Consider the following 17,941-nt stretch of genomic DNA (forward strand, 5'->3'; position numbering starts at 1 on the left):
ACAAACTGAATGGTAGCATGGCAGTAACCTAAGAAAATCCCATTGGGGTTTCAAGTAGGTAAAGAGACAGGGAGGTTGGTAATTCTATAATGAGTAGGATTTAGAAGTCAGAGATGATTTTAAATAAGGATTTAGTTTTCAGCAGGACTTTGGGGAGAAAAAAAGGAGGTTTCTTTTGACCTCCACCTTCTCTGCAGTATATGTGGACTAAGATGCTGAATCAAAATGTGGATCCCAATTATGGAAGTCATTGCTAATTACCACTGTCCTTTATCAAGAGGGCCTACGGACAAAAGTCAACATAGTATTTTTTATAGAGAGCACCTGGTTTGAAATTCCAGTTTCACCTGAGTGACCCTGGGGACGTCATTTAGCTACTCCATGCTTCACTTCCTTCCTCTGTAAAACAGGAATAAAACAGTATCCACTTCAAAAGTTATTCTGAAAATTAGATGAGTTAATATATGTGACTCCTTTAGAAGCGTATTTTTGTTAAGGACACTGTCTGCTAAAAGAAAGTGTATCCAATTTCCATGCTAAAACACATTTACTTTTTAAATTTCATTCATGTATTCAGATTTTTTTCTTTGTTAAAGTCAATATTTTGAGGAAAAAAAAAACCCCTGACATTATTGATGAATTTTTAACAGAAAACGAGTACACCTTTCACCCTTAACTTAATCCAGGGGAAGGTGGAATGTAACATATTTGTTAACATATTTATTGTTTCAATTTTGTCCCAGACCTTGTCTTGGCACTTGAGATATTGAACACGAATGCAAACAATAAAAGTAAATAATGGGAGTAGGGACAAAAACTTTTTACCCAAGTACAGTCTTCCCTCGGTATCTGTGGGGGATTGCTTCCAGGATCCCCTTTAAATCACCTCTAGATTACTTATAATACCTAATGCAATGTAATACTATGCAAATAGTAGTTCTACTGTATTGTTTATGGAACAATGACAAAAAAAAAAGTCTGTGTGTGTTCAGTACAGAGGCAGTCATCGTACTGCTTTTGATGCATGGTTGGTTGAATCTGCAGGTGTAGACTCCCTGAAGACAGAGGACCAACTGTAATAAGCCATAAAATGTGCAAAACGAGGCTGGCCAGTGGTATAGTGATTAAGTTCACATGCTCTGCTTCAGCAGCCCCGAGCTCCTGGGTTCAGATCCTCGATATGGATCTACACACCGCTCATCAAGCCAGACTGTGGTGGCATCCCATATACAAGACAGAGGAAGATTGGTACAGATGTTAGCACAGGGCCAATCTTCCTCACCAAAAAGAAAAACAAAATAAACACCACAATACTTGTTTCCTAAAGGAAGTAGTTACAGCAATAGAAACTTACGTACAAAAATTTGTCACTGGATAGTATAGAGTTAAGAATTTGAGCTTTGAAACTAGATAGGCCATTGATTCATTTTAAAAAACACTTTTGAGCACCAGCTGCATACACTACACTCACTCTTGATGGGGAATAAGGAGACGGAGAGGATATACCTGAGGAGGCATCATTCAGCTGAGAGCTGAATTACAAAAGGAAGTCTATAAAATCGTTGGACACAAAGATCACAGCTAAGAGCATTCCAGTGAGGGAACAGGCAATGCAAAAGCCTGCAGGTGAGAACATCGAATGAGGCCAATGCCTGTTCTTAGCAGCATCTGGCACACAGAAGGGACCTGGTGGTCATTTAGGGACAGAATATCCTCCTCCTCATCGCCATATTGGAATCAGCTTAATGGCCAATAAAAGATTTATGGAGGAAAATATGTTGGAGCAATAGTGTCATTCTTTGCAGCCAATTTTAAAATAGCATATGATATATAAGCAGAAGCATTTAAAATAAACAAGTATAATATTCCAATTGTGTGGCAAATGTGTGCATGGTAAAATGATCAGGAAGTTATACACCAAAATGTTGATGATAGTTAGACCGGTGATTTTATATATTTTTAATGTGTTTTTTTCCTGTTACTTTTTGTTTATTTTTTTATTTTTGCTGCTGACGCTGGGCAAACATAACTTACATTATCAGGGAAAATCAATATTTTATGTTAAACATTTGTTATTTAAAATATGACCTTAGAGGCATCCCACATACAAAGTAGAGGAAGACTGGCATAGCTGTTAGCTCAGGACTAATCTTCCTCAAGTGAAGAAAAAAAAAAAAAAAAAGGAGGACTGGCAACAGATGTTAGCTCACAGCAAATCTTCCTCACATACACACAAAATATATATATACATATGAAATACTTAATTCAATGAAATACTTTTAAGTCCTAATGAAATAAAATTATGTCTAAAAATATAGAAAAATGTTTGCAAAATAATGACAAGTGGAAAAAAGTCTAACAAACATTTATCATAGCACGATTACCAATAAAAAGACAATAATGACTGACAGCAATATGGTGGATATTTCCCTCTCTTTTAAAAATTCCCTCAGTGGCAGTTGTGGTACCGTTCTTACCATGAATAAATTGGGGATGGGGGATCACAGGGATTGTTGACAAACCATGTTTCAAGTTGTTTTAGCAGCACAAAGGCTGTTTGTTGCAATACTCTTGGTAATGTACTCCTGGTTGCCCTTTTACAGAAAAGTGGGGAGCACTTCAGAGCACTGGAAGTCTGAATAAATGGAAGAAAGTTTGACCTGAATTGGAAAAGCTAAGAGTTGAACAGATGGTGGCCTCACTTCAGATGCAGTCCACGGCAGTGGGCTGTTTTCTGGTACCTGTGCGTGAGCGGCCTTGCAGTGAGGGTTGGGAAGCATGGTTTAGAAGAGGGAGCTAGAAGTCTCTCCAGAAGCTCCTAAGTTTGCGGGAAAGCAGTCAGATGCTATCATATTCCCTGGAGAACAGATTCTGTCTGGCTGCTCATTCCTGCCACTGGGAATTATTTTTGTTGACCTGGAATAGTTTTAGAAGCCCCAGGGCATTTTAAAGGTGCCTGTGGGCCCTGGGCTGTTTTACGATGACAACAGCTTCTCTGCTTTCTATCTGTAGATGTGCATGCCTGCAGGATGTCTGACTCTGAGGTTCTTGGTCAGAAGGTTGAAGAAATCTGATTCTGAGGTTGAAGAAATCTGATTTGGCGCTACTTGGTAAGCCTACTTGTTTGATTCAGCAGTGACCTGCACTTCTCAGATGACTGTAACAATTTAACCTTACATTTTATTTTAGCACATTACTCTCTAGAAGTTTTCTAACGAGCTCTATAAATTGCTCAAGAAATCATGGAAAACCATTAATATGCTTGATTTTAGTTCAGTGTTCATACCTTTCACAGATAATGAAGCTACTGAACTTCAGTAACATTTTGCCATGTCCAACTTCTTAACATGGTTATTAAAAACAGCAAGTTCTCCAGCATCTTCTTTCTGTTTATAAGAATTATGAACATGGTAACTATAGTTAATAATACTGTATTGCATATTTGAAAGTTGCTAAGAGAGTAGATCTTAAGAGGTCTCACTATAGGGAAAAAATTAGCAATGACGTATGGTGACTGATGTTAACTAGACCTGTTGTGGTGATCATTTCACAACGTATACAAATATGGAATCGTTCTGCTGTACATGTGAAACTAACATGTCAATTATACCGCAAGTGATTGAGAAAAATTACTTACGAGATGGTGTTTGTTTCCTAGGATTTTGAAGTCCCTTACTACAGATGTTCGTTCTTTAGTTAATGCTTGAAAACCCACAGTAATTTGTCAACCTATACTTGTTCCTTATGAGCCTAGGTCTTTACTGATATCTTATTTTCATATCCAACATCATCTTGTTGAAATAGTCTGTATTAAAATTTTATCCTGCCTCTTCTCTTCTCTTTAAGCAACCTGAGCTTTTAATGTGTCTCACCTAAATGACAGAGAAAACACTTTGAAAAAATTCCTCGTAATATTTGCTGAGTCGCATCATCTATGTGCCTATTTAGGACATCTAATTTTTTTCTTTGTTTTCTGGAGTTTTTAATCTGTTCTCTGGACACAGCAACAAACCGAAGTAATTATTGGAAGTTCCATTCCACTATGGGGGAGCTCAATAATAAACATATGATATTTCCGATGATGTAAAGTGATCCAGAGGAAAATAAGGCCCAGGTGAGGAGAGAAGGAAGTGGGCGAGTGTTATGTGGCACAGTGATTAGCAGAGACCCTGGGTGAGGGGATATGTGAGCAGAGACCTCGTTGAAGCAAAGGGGTAAGTCATGGTGTTTGGGGAAGGAACCTTCCAACTGGAGAGAATAGGAGATATTTGTCAAATTCAAAAATAATTATATGATGCTAGTATTTCTGTTTCTCCTGAAAAAATAATTATCTATTATATATATATTATTATATATTCATATATATTCAATAATATATATATTATTATATATTCAGAGTCATTTTTGTCTTTCCTGTTGCCTGCACGCTCTTCCTGTAACCCTTAGCTTAGGATGATATGCTCTTATGTTCTGCCCTCTTTTCCAACCTCAGCACAAGTGAGTTAAATTCTTCCTGTGCTTCCAGTAATGGCTACCAGTGAAACCGTCTCCTAGCTTAGTGGAGAAAGATATGTGTTTATAAGTTAGGTTTGTACATTTTATTTTTTTTGGTGAGGAAGATTGTCCCTGAACTAACATCTATTGCCAATATTCCTCTTTTTGCTTGAGGAAGATTGTCCCTAGCTAATGTCTGTGCCAATCTTCCTCTATTTTGTATGTGGGATGCTGCCACAGCATGGCTTGGTGAATGCGGTGTGTAGGTCCATGCCCAGGATCCAAACCTGTGAACCCTGGTTGCCAAAGTGGAGCGTGCAAACTTAAACACTACACTCCCGGGCCGGCCCCGCAAACATTGTATTTTTAATTTCAAACTTTCATCAGATTACTGAAGAATTTGATATGTTGCATTAAATAATCATAACAGAGACATCAAGATTACTTTCTTCTTTCTCCTAAATGTTAACTGAACAGAAAATGTAAACAGAACAAGTCAGCAGTACAAATAGAATACTTTCTAAATGTCAGATGCAGTGAAAATTGTGCGCTCCTCTTTCAGAAGGAAATATTTCAGAGATTCTGAATGTAGATTTTTTTGGTGCTAAAAGACTGCAGTTTCTATTCCATGGGTCCTTGTCAAAAGCACTGCTTTTGAGGAGAATGGTGGGTGGCCTCTTTTAACCAACTTTACTCCAGTGCAGGAAAGGTGGATTTTAAATTAATGACGTGAGCCATTAACATGGAGCTTAAAAACCTGAAACTTATTCTTTTAGTCTAAATGTGGATGGCATTCCCCAACAAAAACAGATAAAATGCCCCCAAACTAGATTGCCAGATGGCAAACTACTCTGTGAGAACTCAAAGGGCTGCCCGCCCGTGCAGCTCTTTGGCCCGTGTCCACAGCTCACACTACCGCATCAGACAGCCCGGGGACAACAGCAGCAGAATGGAGAGGAGCGGGAGCCCGGCCTCCTTTAAATTCGTGGGTCTGCTTCACCTTCTCTTAAAGAGTCTTCCTCTAACAGAAGGAGACAACTGTCTTCTGGGGAAAAAAACTATTCCACTTTTATTATCTCTTAATTATAGTGTCGCTGTTCCCAATGTTATACAATAGCAAAGAATTTTGCCTGCATTGCCATTATAAACTCTATTTTCAGTATGTATGACTCAGAATAACATCTCCTGTCTCAATTGGACATGTGAGACTAAATTTTCAAAACTTTCACTGACAAGCAAGTGTGTAAACCCCTCGAAAGTGAGTGAGCCTTCCTAAGCTTCTCAAGATCCTACCCGACGCTTCCAATACATATCCAAAGTACCCCAAGTGAGAGGGAAAATATGAACCAAATGTGTTCTCATCCTTAAAAAGCAATTAATATTTCAATATTTCAAATTAGAAACAAACCTCATGTGGGTAAAATCAGGGACGAACTAGACTGGAAATGCAATGTGATTAAAGTATTTCAAAATTATTCAAGTGCTATGTCCACACAGTTAGGCTATTTGATTCACTTCTTCCCAACTCCTCCAATCCCATTTTCCAAAAGAAACTATTTTTTTTAACATTTGAGCTGTCTCTCTGGGTAATTTCCAATATGTCCCTAAACAACGTGCTGTAATAATAGACTGTAAAGTTCTCTATTGATTTTCTGTTGCAAGAGATGAGGACCTAGCAAATCAACCACTCCGTTCCATCGTCCCAGCACATCTGCATGGCTTTTTATTTGCACCTCCACTGGTTACCTTAGAGGTTTTAAAGAGCATGCTAACAACATCATTTTCTTTGTTTTTTTTTTTTTTTGAGGAAGACTAGCCCTGAGCTAACATCTGTACCCATCTTCCTCTACTTTATATGTGGGATGCCTGCTACAGCATGGATTGGTAAGCGGTGTGTAGGTCTGTGCCCAGGAGCTCAATCAGTGAACCCTGGGTCACCAAAGTGGAACGCGCGAACTTAACCGCTATGCCACTGGGCTGGTCCCCAACGACATCATTTTCTGTTTCCTGGGTACAGACGGTCTCTTTTCAACTTCCTCTGTAAGAGCAGCACAATGGCTCGCCCTCTGCTTTTCTTGGGCTCTCCTCTCCACTTTTACTTCCCAACTTCCTTCATTTCTGCTCTGGCAAGGTGGACAATATTTACATTCTATTGTGTAACCATAATTAAATCTTTCACATTTCTAAATGTGAAAAACAACCAAACTTCTATTATTATGGTAAAGTTTTAAAATATTACACTGTAACGAGGATAATTATTAATTTTTGTTTTTCAGGTTTTCTAATCGTTTTCTTGCACAGATTTCAAGAAAAATACCCTCAAATGTTTCTAAATTTGCCATGCAATCAGGTGTTCTATCAAGTTTAAAGAAGTTTATTATGAAGCATTAAGACATCAAAAGGTTATCAAGAGCAATAAAGTAAACATCCATGCACTATCACCTAATCTAAAAACAGTTATCAATATAGTTGAAGTGCTGGGTGCTCCTCACCGACTATATGCTCTCCCCCTGCCAGAGGGACCCACTACTCCATATTTAAGGATTTCTGTATGTGAAGGCGCTCCCACTAAAAAGTGCTGTTTTGCAGTCTTTGGAATGTTATCGTACGTGCACATTCTTCTGCAGGTTGCTTTTCTCATTCAACACTAAGTTTGTGAGAGTCATCCATTTGATATGGGGAACTCTAGTCATTGTTAACACAGTTTTCTACTGTACGAATGCATGAAACCCATCCAATCTCTTGTTAAGAGCCAGCTAGGTTGTTTTATTTTGATCTATTATAATGTTACTGTGAATATTCTCCCGCTTGTAGAACTGCAAGTTTCTGCAAATATGCACCTAGGATTATTTTCAACTTTATTGATTATTGTCAACATCTTCCAAAGTGGTGATACCAATGATACTCACATTGATAGAGTACAAGAGTGCTCACTGTTCTAAATCCTTGCCAATATTTGGTATCATCATTCTTTCAAATTCTGGCTAATGTGACATATGTGAAACGATATCTCACTGTGTGATTAATTTGAATATCCTTGATTATTGGTGAGGCTGAATATCTCATCATGCATTTATTGATCATCTCATTTTCTTTTTCTATGAATAGTCTGCTCAAATTGTTGCCCATTTTTCTATTGGATTGTCTTTTCTAATTAATTTAAGATTTCTTTATATGTATTACGGATATTAATCCTTTATTAGTAATATGCTACAAGTATCCTCTCACAATCTGTGGATTGTCTTTTAACTTTTTAAAAGAGGATTTTAATATAAAGAAGTCTTTACTTTTAATGTCATCATATGTGTATCAATATATTTGTTTAATGTTTTTGTTTTCTAAAACTTAACAAATCCTTCTCTGCCCAAAGGTAATAAAGATTGTTCCACATTTTCTTCTAAAAACTTTAGATTTTTCTCTCTCAAATGTTTACCTTTAATCCACCTGAAACTGATTTTTCTGGTTGGGCTGATATAGGGAACACACACACACACACAAACCCTTAGCACCATTCACTGACGCATTTGTGTTCTCCCTAATTATCTGAATTACTTCCTATGTCATATATCAACTTACCATAAACACCGAATGCTGCTGCTTCTGGGCTCTTTTTCCTATTCTACTATCCTACCAATGTTTTGCTATGTGGAATGTCACCAGGGTTCCAACTGCACTTCTATTCAAATTTTAACACTTTATGTGGTACCTTAGCTAAAGGTGTGTATATTTAAAAATCTGTATGGTGGAGTCTAGATTGTAACTGCTCTCTATATAGTACTGTCTGCTCCTTAGAGGAGAGAGGCTATGTTAAATAAGTCTCTGTGCATATATAGAGTCTTAGGTACTTTAGGAGTACTTCACTCATGTAGGAAAAAAGTTCATTACCTGGACCCCAGCCTATGTAGGTGTGATAAAAAACTAGGTAAGCACTTCACTTCTTGCCACGCTGGTACCACTAAAATACAAATACAGCACTATGTATGGTCTTGTCCATCTGTGTGCCCCATCTCTTGCTATATGTCAGTCTAACAGGGGAGGTCACAATCTCAAAAGACCCTGGGAGCGAAAAAGTAGCAATTCTTGTGTGAGGAGGGCTGGTATGACACTGTAGGGAGTTGTGGAAACTATGACCAACCAGAAAATTGCTAACTAAATTTATGCAATTCAGTTTACAAAAACACACTGTGTTGGCTAAGTGAAAGAAATGTTCAGGTCCCACCAACCCTCGTTTGAGAACTCCAGTCATCTAAATACATGCTACATAGCGACAGGCTGTCGTGACCATACAAAAAATGCAGAACTTAAAATGTTTTCTAAGTGTATTTTCTCATGGGCACTGCTTTTAACAATACGCTACAATTAGCTGGCTATAATCAGATTTTAGTCCCACCAGATGTCCTGTTATTCGATATTACAGCTTTTACCAATTTTTTATGATTTTGCTTTTAATTACGGTTTGTCTCCTGGAGGTAGAATTTCTGAGTTGAGCATATCCTTAATAGGCTAAATAAATAAATAAAATGAAGCAAAGAAACTCTCAAAGGCTTTCTAAATGTTTATATGAGCAATTATGGATGCAATCTGACAAACTGAGTCCTTAGAGTTAATTAAAAAAAAGAGATGCCAAATCTTGAGTCAGACAAGTGGTCCCTTAGAGACAAGTTAACCAGGGTTTTAATTTCTACATAGAGCTTTGACCCAAATCTTCACTTATTAAAAAACTTGAGTAATATCTGTCATCAGAGCATCTGGCCATGTTTACATACATGTACAAATGCAATACAGCTCCATCTTTACTGAACATGATGAATCCAAATAAATGTCTACAGACTTCAGATAAATACGTCCAAAAGGTCTCATTACACAGATTTCTCAAAAATTATGTAGAGCTCCTATTCTAGGAAAGCTCTACTGTTGTTTTTTATTTTTAGTAATGTATTGGAAATAAAAAGTGATATATTTCAAAGCACATTAGACACAAGTAATATAAACATATTTCAAATTTGTTTATAGTGCCCACTGCTCAAAAGAGAAAGGCAGATGCATTCAGAAGCAGTTTAGGCATCCTGGGGCATTTCCCAGCAGCAGCAGGGCTAACACCAAGATAAAGCAGTTCAACCAGATACGACTGAAAGTCCAACAAGCAGGGTTTGGGGGAGCATGGAGAAGATCACCTAGGAAGGAAGAAAATCCCTTTCTGGGTCTCTAAATACATAGCTAAAGAGTCTGATTGTACCCAAATGCTTATAATTCTTTATCACTTTCATAGCTCAGTAAATATTAGGTCTTAAGGTCTGAGGCAACTAAGAAAAAAATTTCTTAACAAAAGGGATCGGTAATCAGTTTAGTTCTACTCATGCCCATGAAAGATTAACTGCTACAGAAACTGCCCTGCTATCATAACAACTAGAAAACAGGACAATATATATAAAACAAGAGTTTTCAGACATTATACTAGAGACAGATTTGGGCTGTGACTCTGAAGAGAAAGGAAGAAATGAGTTAAATCCACATTCCTGCTTGGAGGAGGCGTCTAAGACCCAGTCTGAAAGGGGGCACCCAAACAGAGCTTGGTAGTCGTGCTGAGTTGAGCAGCTAAGAGGGAGTTTGTGAGGCTGAGGTGGCTCCAATCTGTGGAGCAGAACAGAAGAGGGAAAGCTACACACACACAGCTCTGGAGATCCACGAGGGATCCCCAGGGCTTAGCTACAGCACTGACCTAAGCACACTGAGAGGAGATTACCCACTACACGAGAAGGAGCCACCAATAAGTAGTGGAACGAACCATTTCAGGAGCTCACACAGGGCTGGGAACAGTCTGTGATCTCAACAGACAGAGTAGAAAGACTTGCTAACACTAGGGCTTCGGACAGAGTTCAACGATGAGTGTAACACTTCAGTAATGGGACTGCATGAGTCCCAGAAAAAGGCTGCTCTGGATCCACCGAGACAAAAGGTAAAGGCAGGCCTCTGAAGGATTCAGCTAATTTACATGTCACTTATCTGCACAAAAGAATAAAAGCCAACATTCTTTAAAGGAATACAACTAAATTCAGCCCTGAATAATGTCACAATATGTGACATTCAAATAAAAATTACTATGAATGCAAAGAAAAAGGAAGGTATGACCTATAACCAGCAGGAAAATTAACCAATGTAACAGTCCCAGAAGTGACAGAGAAAGGGATTCAAAGAGAAGGACTTCAAAACAGTATTGTAAATATGAAAATATGGTCAAAGATATTAGGAAAAATGCAAACTAGAAATGGAGGATACAAAACAATTAACGTTGCAGTTTCAAAGATAAAAAAATACCATATAAGAAATTAAAAATAATGTGGTAAACTTGAAGACAAAGCAATAAAAATTATTAAAGACAAGTACTGAAAGGAGAAAAAAAGAGTTGGAAAAAAATTGAACAGAGCTGCAATGAGCCTTTCGTGTAATATCCAGTGGTATAACATAGGAAACTAAAGTCCCAGAGAGAGGGATAGGGCTATACAAATAATGGCTGAAAAATTTCCAAAATTGGTGAAAAATATAAACCAATGAATCCAAGAACTTCAACAAACACCAGACAAGAAAAACATAAAGAAAACCATAGTAAGGCACCTCATACTAAAACGGCTGAAGATCAAAGATAGAGAAAAATCTTGAAAGCACCCAGAGGGGGAAACCACACCAGGTACAGAGGAGCAAAGAATGACAGCAGACTTTTTGTCTGAAACCATGCAGGGCAGGGAACAATGGAGCAATCTTTTTAAATTACTGAAAGAAAAAGAAAACGCTCAACAAATTGTACACCAGTAAACATGAATGCCTAAAATTAAGGTATAATACAAATTTTTAAAAAATCAATAAAGCATTCTCATTCTCATTTCTTACCAGCAGAAGTTTACTAAAAGACATATTAAAGGAAATTATTTGAGCAGAAAAAACAATGATGCTAAATGGAAACCTGGGACTGTAAACAGAAACCCAGCACACCAGAAATGGTCAACATGAGGGTAAAAGTAGAAACTACATTTCTGTTTAAAGCAAAAAGGATAACAATGTACTATGGGTTTTATAAGATACATAATTAAAATATATGACAATAGCATAAATGCTACGAAAAGAGAAAGGGAAGTAGCCTGTGATAAGGGTCTCAAACTACAGAGGAAGTGACAAGTCAAAGATTATATTGTAAACCCTACAGCAATCACTAAAATTATTAAGCAAAGAGGCATGGCTACTACGCCAATAGTGAAGAAAGACAAAGCCTACTCCCTTGCCCTGGCCACACACATACACAAAATCCCAAACAAGGGAGGAAAGAGAAAAAATAAAGGACGGAATAAGTAAAAAACACATAGCAGATTTACAGTCAACTATATCAGTAATCAGTATAAATGTAAATGGTCTAAACATTCCAATTAAAAGACAGATTGTCAGTTTAACAAAAAGCAAGACCCACCAATATGGTATATAAAACAATTTTAAAGACAAGATGACAGATTAAAATTAAAAAGCTAGACAAGATTCCTGTCTATCATGGAAAAAGTGAAAAGAAAGCTGGAGTCAAAATATTAATATTAGACAAAGTAGACTTCTAAATAAGGAATGTGACCAGGGTTGAGGAGGGTCATTTCATGACAAAGTGATCATTTTATCAAGAGGATATAACATGCACAGTTGGCAGGGATGCAAAATGGTACAGACACTTTGGAAGTTTCTCATAAAGTTAAACATACACTTAGTATACGCCTCAGCAATCTCACTCCCTCACTCCTAGGTAACTTCTGAAAAAGAGATGAAAACATATGTACACACAAAGACTTGTGTGTGAATGTCCAATCAGGCTTATTTATCATTGCCAAAAAATGGAAACAACCCAAATGTCCAGCTGGTGAATGTGTGAACTGTGGGATATCCAAACAATGAAACGAGACAAACTACAAATTCACACAGCACACTGCAACATGGATGAATCTGTAAGGAACACTACCAAGTGAAAGAAGCCAGGCACAAAACAATATCTATGATTCCATCTTTTGAAATTCTAGAAAAGGCAAAAGTATAGCATCGAAGGACAGATAAGGAGTTGCTATGGGCCGGGAGAAAATGGGAAGGAATTAATTGAAAAAAGTACAAAGGAAGTTTTTCGGGTAATGAAAATGCTATATATCTTGATTGTGATGGTGGTTACTCAACTGTATACATTTTTCAAAACTTAAACTACACACTTTAAATTGGTAAATTTTAGTGTATGTAAATTATCCTTAGAAATTATGCCCTTTCCTGTACCAGAAAGATTGAACTATCTGCCCGCACTAAAGTGATTTGAAAAGTCATGGAAAGTTGGAATGGGAATATCCAGGAAGAGCCTGAGGAATTAAAGAAGGTTGAAACTTCAAGACTCCTCCTAATACTCAAAGGCAGAGGTGAAAAAGCCCCCAGTGATAAAGCACTGCAGGAATGACACCTAGAGACTGGGGCCCAATTAGCCCCATCTTACTCAATCCATCTATTTTTGAGTTCTGAGGCAGGAGCAGAATCAGAAGCAGTGGCAGGTAATAGGCAGAACTTCCTAAGTTGCTAAAAAGACAAAAGCCCATGATACTTAAAACTGCCCTAATCAACCAGAAGTTCTCCAGGGAGTTAACTAAGGGCTTAAAGGAGTTTCACTGGCAGGAAGACCTCCAGCCTGGCACGAGAGGTCTGTGACAGCTCAAATGCTAAGCAACGCCCAGGTTCGGCACCTAGACTAGCACGCACGTAGTAGGCTGCTAAGGAGCAGAGCTTCCGGCAGGGGAATTCTCTCCAATAATCCTGAGGTGGCCCAGGAAAACATGGACAAAGAAAATTTCACCAATAGGCTGAAGCTGGGGACGCTTTGGAATAAGTTAACCAGGTTCCTCAATCAACTGCTAGGGAGGTGGGTCACTGAAAATATGCTCAAGCAGGTTAACTCTGTTGTCCTTGTCCAGAGGATACAGTCACTGACTCTGAATAAGTGACAGCTGTCTTGTTTCCTTTTTCACCTGTTTTTGAATTGGCATTTTAAATTGCAGTTATTCTGGTTTTTGCTCCTAGTACTTTATATGAAGTATGTCACATATTTCTATATTTTTCATTTAGCCCATAGAGCGAAGGTACATCCTACCTCAGGAGAATGGACACCAACGAGCAAATTTTAGCCCTAGAGATGGGAGCCACAGCTAGACAGGGCATGTGGGATAAAGATGAGCAGATCTGTGGTTATAAATGGAAAATTGTACTATGCTCAGCAAAAGCATTGTTTGAACTCAATGTATGGAGAAAGGATGTGTGCGTGTGCTGGGAACAGAGACTAGTATCCATTGCTTTGTCTGCCAAGAAGTCCCTTTCTCTCAGAACTGTATCTTACTCCTTTTTGAGGGAACTTTCCTCTTGCTGCTGCAAACAATCACAGAATTCCATCCCCCAGTCACATGCATCAGAGTCCTGCCCCAGAATATACTAAATTGGAAGTTAGGGAGGAGGAAGAATCCTTTTTGGTGAAAACATTGAACACATGCTCTATAGTGCTGCTAATAATCACATATGCAGCCATGTAAAAGAGTTCTGTTTCAAAGAATAAAGCTGACATCCAAAATAACAGAGAGAGAAATGGAGAAAGTGTCCTGGTGACAGTCCTGCATCTTCAGGTGTGTCCTTGCCCATTTTTCCTAAGCTAGTTAGACTTACTGTCATTGCAACTGCCAGAATCCTGACAGGGCACTGTCGGAGGAAATGTGGCATCTAGCAGGCTAGTGCATAGGCGCACAGGAAGCATGCAGGAGCTTCTCCTAAAGAAGTGGGAAACGTTAGAAACTTGCTCAGCATCAGAGGTCAGTGTCAAAGCCACTCTATCACAATGTTTCTCTTGACAGTAACCTAATAGAATATGCTAACACGTTAAGAAAAAGTGCCCAGGCAACAGTGGTGCTATCCATCTCAGCACTGCATGTCTGAGTCTGTAGGTGGGTAGGGACACCCTAGGGATATAGCATACTAATTTTGAGCATATATATCAGCTTATCTTAGCCTGTTCAACTATATCAAATTGCTATTTCACTCTCTGCAAAGAATACTCTAAACATAGAAACATACTTCATTCCTCTCAAACTTCAAACACCATTATGTCAGTAGATAATCACGTCTCCTACTTCACAGAGCCGTCAGATGGGACTCCTCCAACTCCCCAATACTAATTATATTACACACGCCTACACTGCACCTGTCCATCTTCCACAAAGGCCACTCCTTCCACATGTGCTCGGATCGCAATTCTTTTCCTTCCTGCTTTGTCTTTGGGATCTTACACTATTGATTATTCTGTGTGTTATAAATTCAACCTTTCCCTCAACCACCAGAAATGTAAACTTCATGAAGACAGGGACCCTGTCCATCCTTTCACTACTATATTTCTGATGACTAGCACATAGTAGGTACTCAAAGTTATTTGTTAAAGGCAAGAATAAACAGGTGAATAAAAGCTTAGGAATGAATAATTTGAAAGAAGTCTTCCATTTCTGAAGTCCTATAATTCTACTTGGAGAAGACCAGATGCCACAATGGATTTCTGACTTAGGATTAGACTTTACAAAACTTCAATAATACTTCTCTAGATAAAAACATAATTTTTCTTCATTCTTGACCTCACTCCAGATAAATTCCCTTTAAATTTTGAGCCTAAAGATGAAATAAATGAAATAGAAAATGACAACAAACAATGCTTACTCTTCTTTCCATCCATATCTGCATGGATTTTCCGAGCCAAGAATCCACTTTTGTACACAGCAGCATTTGGGTCATGAGGAATGTCCAAGAATGGGTTGGTAGTACTCCCAATACGACTGATGGTCTTTGGATGCGTTCCATTAGCCTTCTCATCAGTACCTTCTGATGGAGATTTTTTTTTCTCTTCATCATCTCTAAAGGGAGACAACACAAAGATTCAGCACCTACCACAATTTTCAATGAATGGTTGTTTAGTGAAATAAAGTATCGTGTTTTCCAGTGGTCTAGCAGTCTTGATAACAACTACCATGATAACATCAGCAATCATTTACTAAGTGTCTCCTTTGTGCCAGGTATTAAGGATCATGACAATCTTGGAAGACTGATACTAGTATCCTCTATTTCGGATAAGGAAACAGACTCAGAGAGTTTAAATGAATTCCCAAGGCCACAGATGTAGCAATTAAAGGAAGAGATAGTGAGGATATGATTGTAAAACTTCTAAAACCTCTGCTCTTTCCACCCACTACAGGGCCTTCAGGTTTGTCTTCTTTCAATCGAATGGGAGTTCCTTGGCAGAGATCATGATTTTGATTTTTGATTTCTGCACTGTCTAGCATAGCACCAGGCATACAGAATACAAGTAATTATAGAGCAGTATTGGACTATATCTGCCAAATAACTAGGTTAATCTCTAATACCAAAGCCCACGGAAAGCTACTGATGGGTTAGGACAGCAGCACCATGAACAGTGCTTCGGCATCTTCTAACCACTACTTCTCAACTGCCATGAAAGTGTGGGGTACCCTATCAGCCACTGAAAAAAACCCTAGTTGTCCTCTCTTTTCTGAATTCCTGTTCCTTCAAGCAGGGCAAATTTAACTCTGAGATTATAACATACATTAAGTATGAAGGAGGCAGAAAATGGATGGTCACATTCAATTAATAAAGAGGAGAGAAGAGCAGAAGAAAGTTAATAAGCTCTGATATACTGCCGGAAAACAAAGAACCATAAAAACAGCATTTGTCTTAGTTCATCTGTCTTAATTTCCTGAATCATCTCTGGTTTCATTGATTATTAAATTTTCATTACTGAACCTTTTAATTAAAACTTCAACCAAAATACCACTACCAAAACATTTAAAATAAACCACAAAATTAACAATCATTGTGTTTATTGGATGATGAGATAAAAATAGCCTTTTTCACCATTGGTATTTGATAAGTAATTGTGAGACATGAAAATAACACCAGATTGTTAAACACCTATATTTTACTTTCAATTTTATTTTCAGAGAATTTTAGATTTGCAAAGATAGTACACAGAGTTCCATATGCCCATCACCCAGTTTCCCCTAATGTTAACATCTTACATAATCATACTAAAAATGTCAAAATTAAAAAATTAACAGTACAACACTATGAGTTAAACTTCAGACTTTATTCAGATTTTACCAGCTTTTCATTAATGTGTTTTCTGTTCCAGGGTCCTACCCATGATCCCACAGTGCACTTAGACGTCACATCTCCTCAGTCTCCTCCAGTCAGTGACAGTTCCTCAGTCTTTCCTTGACCTTCATGACCTTGACACTTTGGAGAGTAGTGGCCAGTTCTTTTGTGAATATCCCCAATTTAGGTTTGTATGATGTTTTCTCATGATTAGATTTAGGTTGTACATTTTCAGGAAGGATGCACAGGTGATGTGCCCTCTCAGTGCATCAGATCAGGGGGTACATGTTTCACTACTGGCCACGTTACCCTTGACCACTTGGTAAAGGTTGGATCTGGCATATTTCTATACTGTAAAGCTACTATTTTTCTTTGTAAATGATTTGGGGGAGATATTTTGTGACTATGAAAATATCCTGTTTCTCCTTAAAATTTTGACCACTAATTTTAGCATTCCTCAGTGGATCCTGCCTATGACAACTATTATTACTGTGGTGATCTAATGTTGATTTTTTATTTCCCTCATCTCTTGTACACTACTAATTGAAATCCTTCTCTAAGTATGGACACATGGATACTTATTTTATTCTTTGGGTTATAATCAAGCACTATCATTACCTAATTTGTTGCCCCAATTTTTCCAGTCTTGGCCATTGGGAGTTCTAACAAGTAGGCTTCTGTATCCTTTCAACATGCCTCACTCTTTTTGTTTTTCAAGTACTTCCTTTCTCAGTTACCACAAGAAGATGCCCCCAAGTTCATCTTGTATTTCCCCTGTCCCAGCCCTGGAAGCAACCACTTCTCCAAGGAGTCAGTTCTTTTCATTAGAGAATGGTATTTGGAAACCGAATCCAGGCGCAAGGTGTGCTCACTGCCTCTAGGTCCTTTCCAAAGACACACCTAGGGAGACATATGTAAGAATGCTAGTCCATGTATATACGCACATCTATATTTATTTGTATATCCATCTATCCATCCCTCTCTCTCCCTTCCTCTGAGCTCATACTGATCTCTCCAACTCAAGCCAGCACAAGGTTCATTCCAGCCCGCCCTCACCCTTTGCTTATTTGTACTTCTTCAACAGTGAGAAACCCAGCTTGCATTATCTAAATTATGTTTATTTGTTCAACCCTAGTAAACATATAAACTAGTTCCAGAATGGCTAGCCCATGCCAAAGTGAGAAACAAATTTATCTACTAGAGTACAGTGTGCACAGTGTTTTGTCTTAGAGTACTCAGTCAAAACAAATTTATC

At 38.1% G+C, this 17,941-nt stretch overlaps 1 protein-coding gene across 7 annotated transcripts in view; it reads right to left on the reverse strand.

The window, feature by feature from the left end:
* The window catches only part of PSD3 (pleckstrin and Sec7 domain containing 3), a 643,022-nt gene that overhangs the window by 82,756 nt on the left and 542,325 nt on the right, over positions 1-17,941 (reverse strand). For all 7 annotated transcript variants that reach the window (XM_046648392.1, XM_046648393.1, XM_046648398.1 and 4 more), the window contains one exon: positions 15,238-15,431. In XM_046648392.1, coding sequence (XP_046504348.1) covers positions 15,238-15,431 — 194 coding nt within the window. The remainder of the gene's footprint in view (positions 1-15,237; positions 15,432-17,941) is intronic.

This window comes from Equus quagga, chromosome 22 (assembly GCF_021613505.1).
Source record: "Equus quagga isolate Etosha38 chromosome 22, UCLA_HA_Equagga_1.0, whole genome shotgun sequence".
NCBI lineage: Eukaryota > Metazoa > Chordata > Mammalia > Perissodactyla > Equidae > Equus > Equus quagga.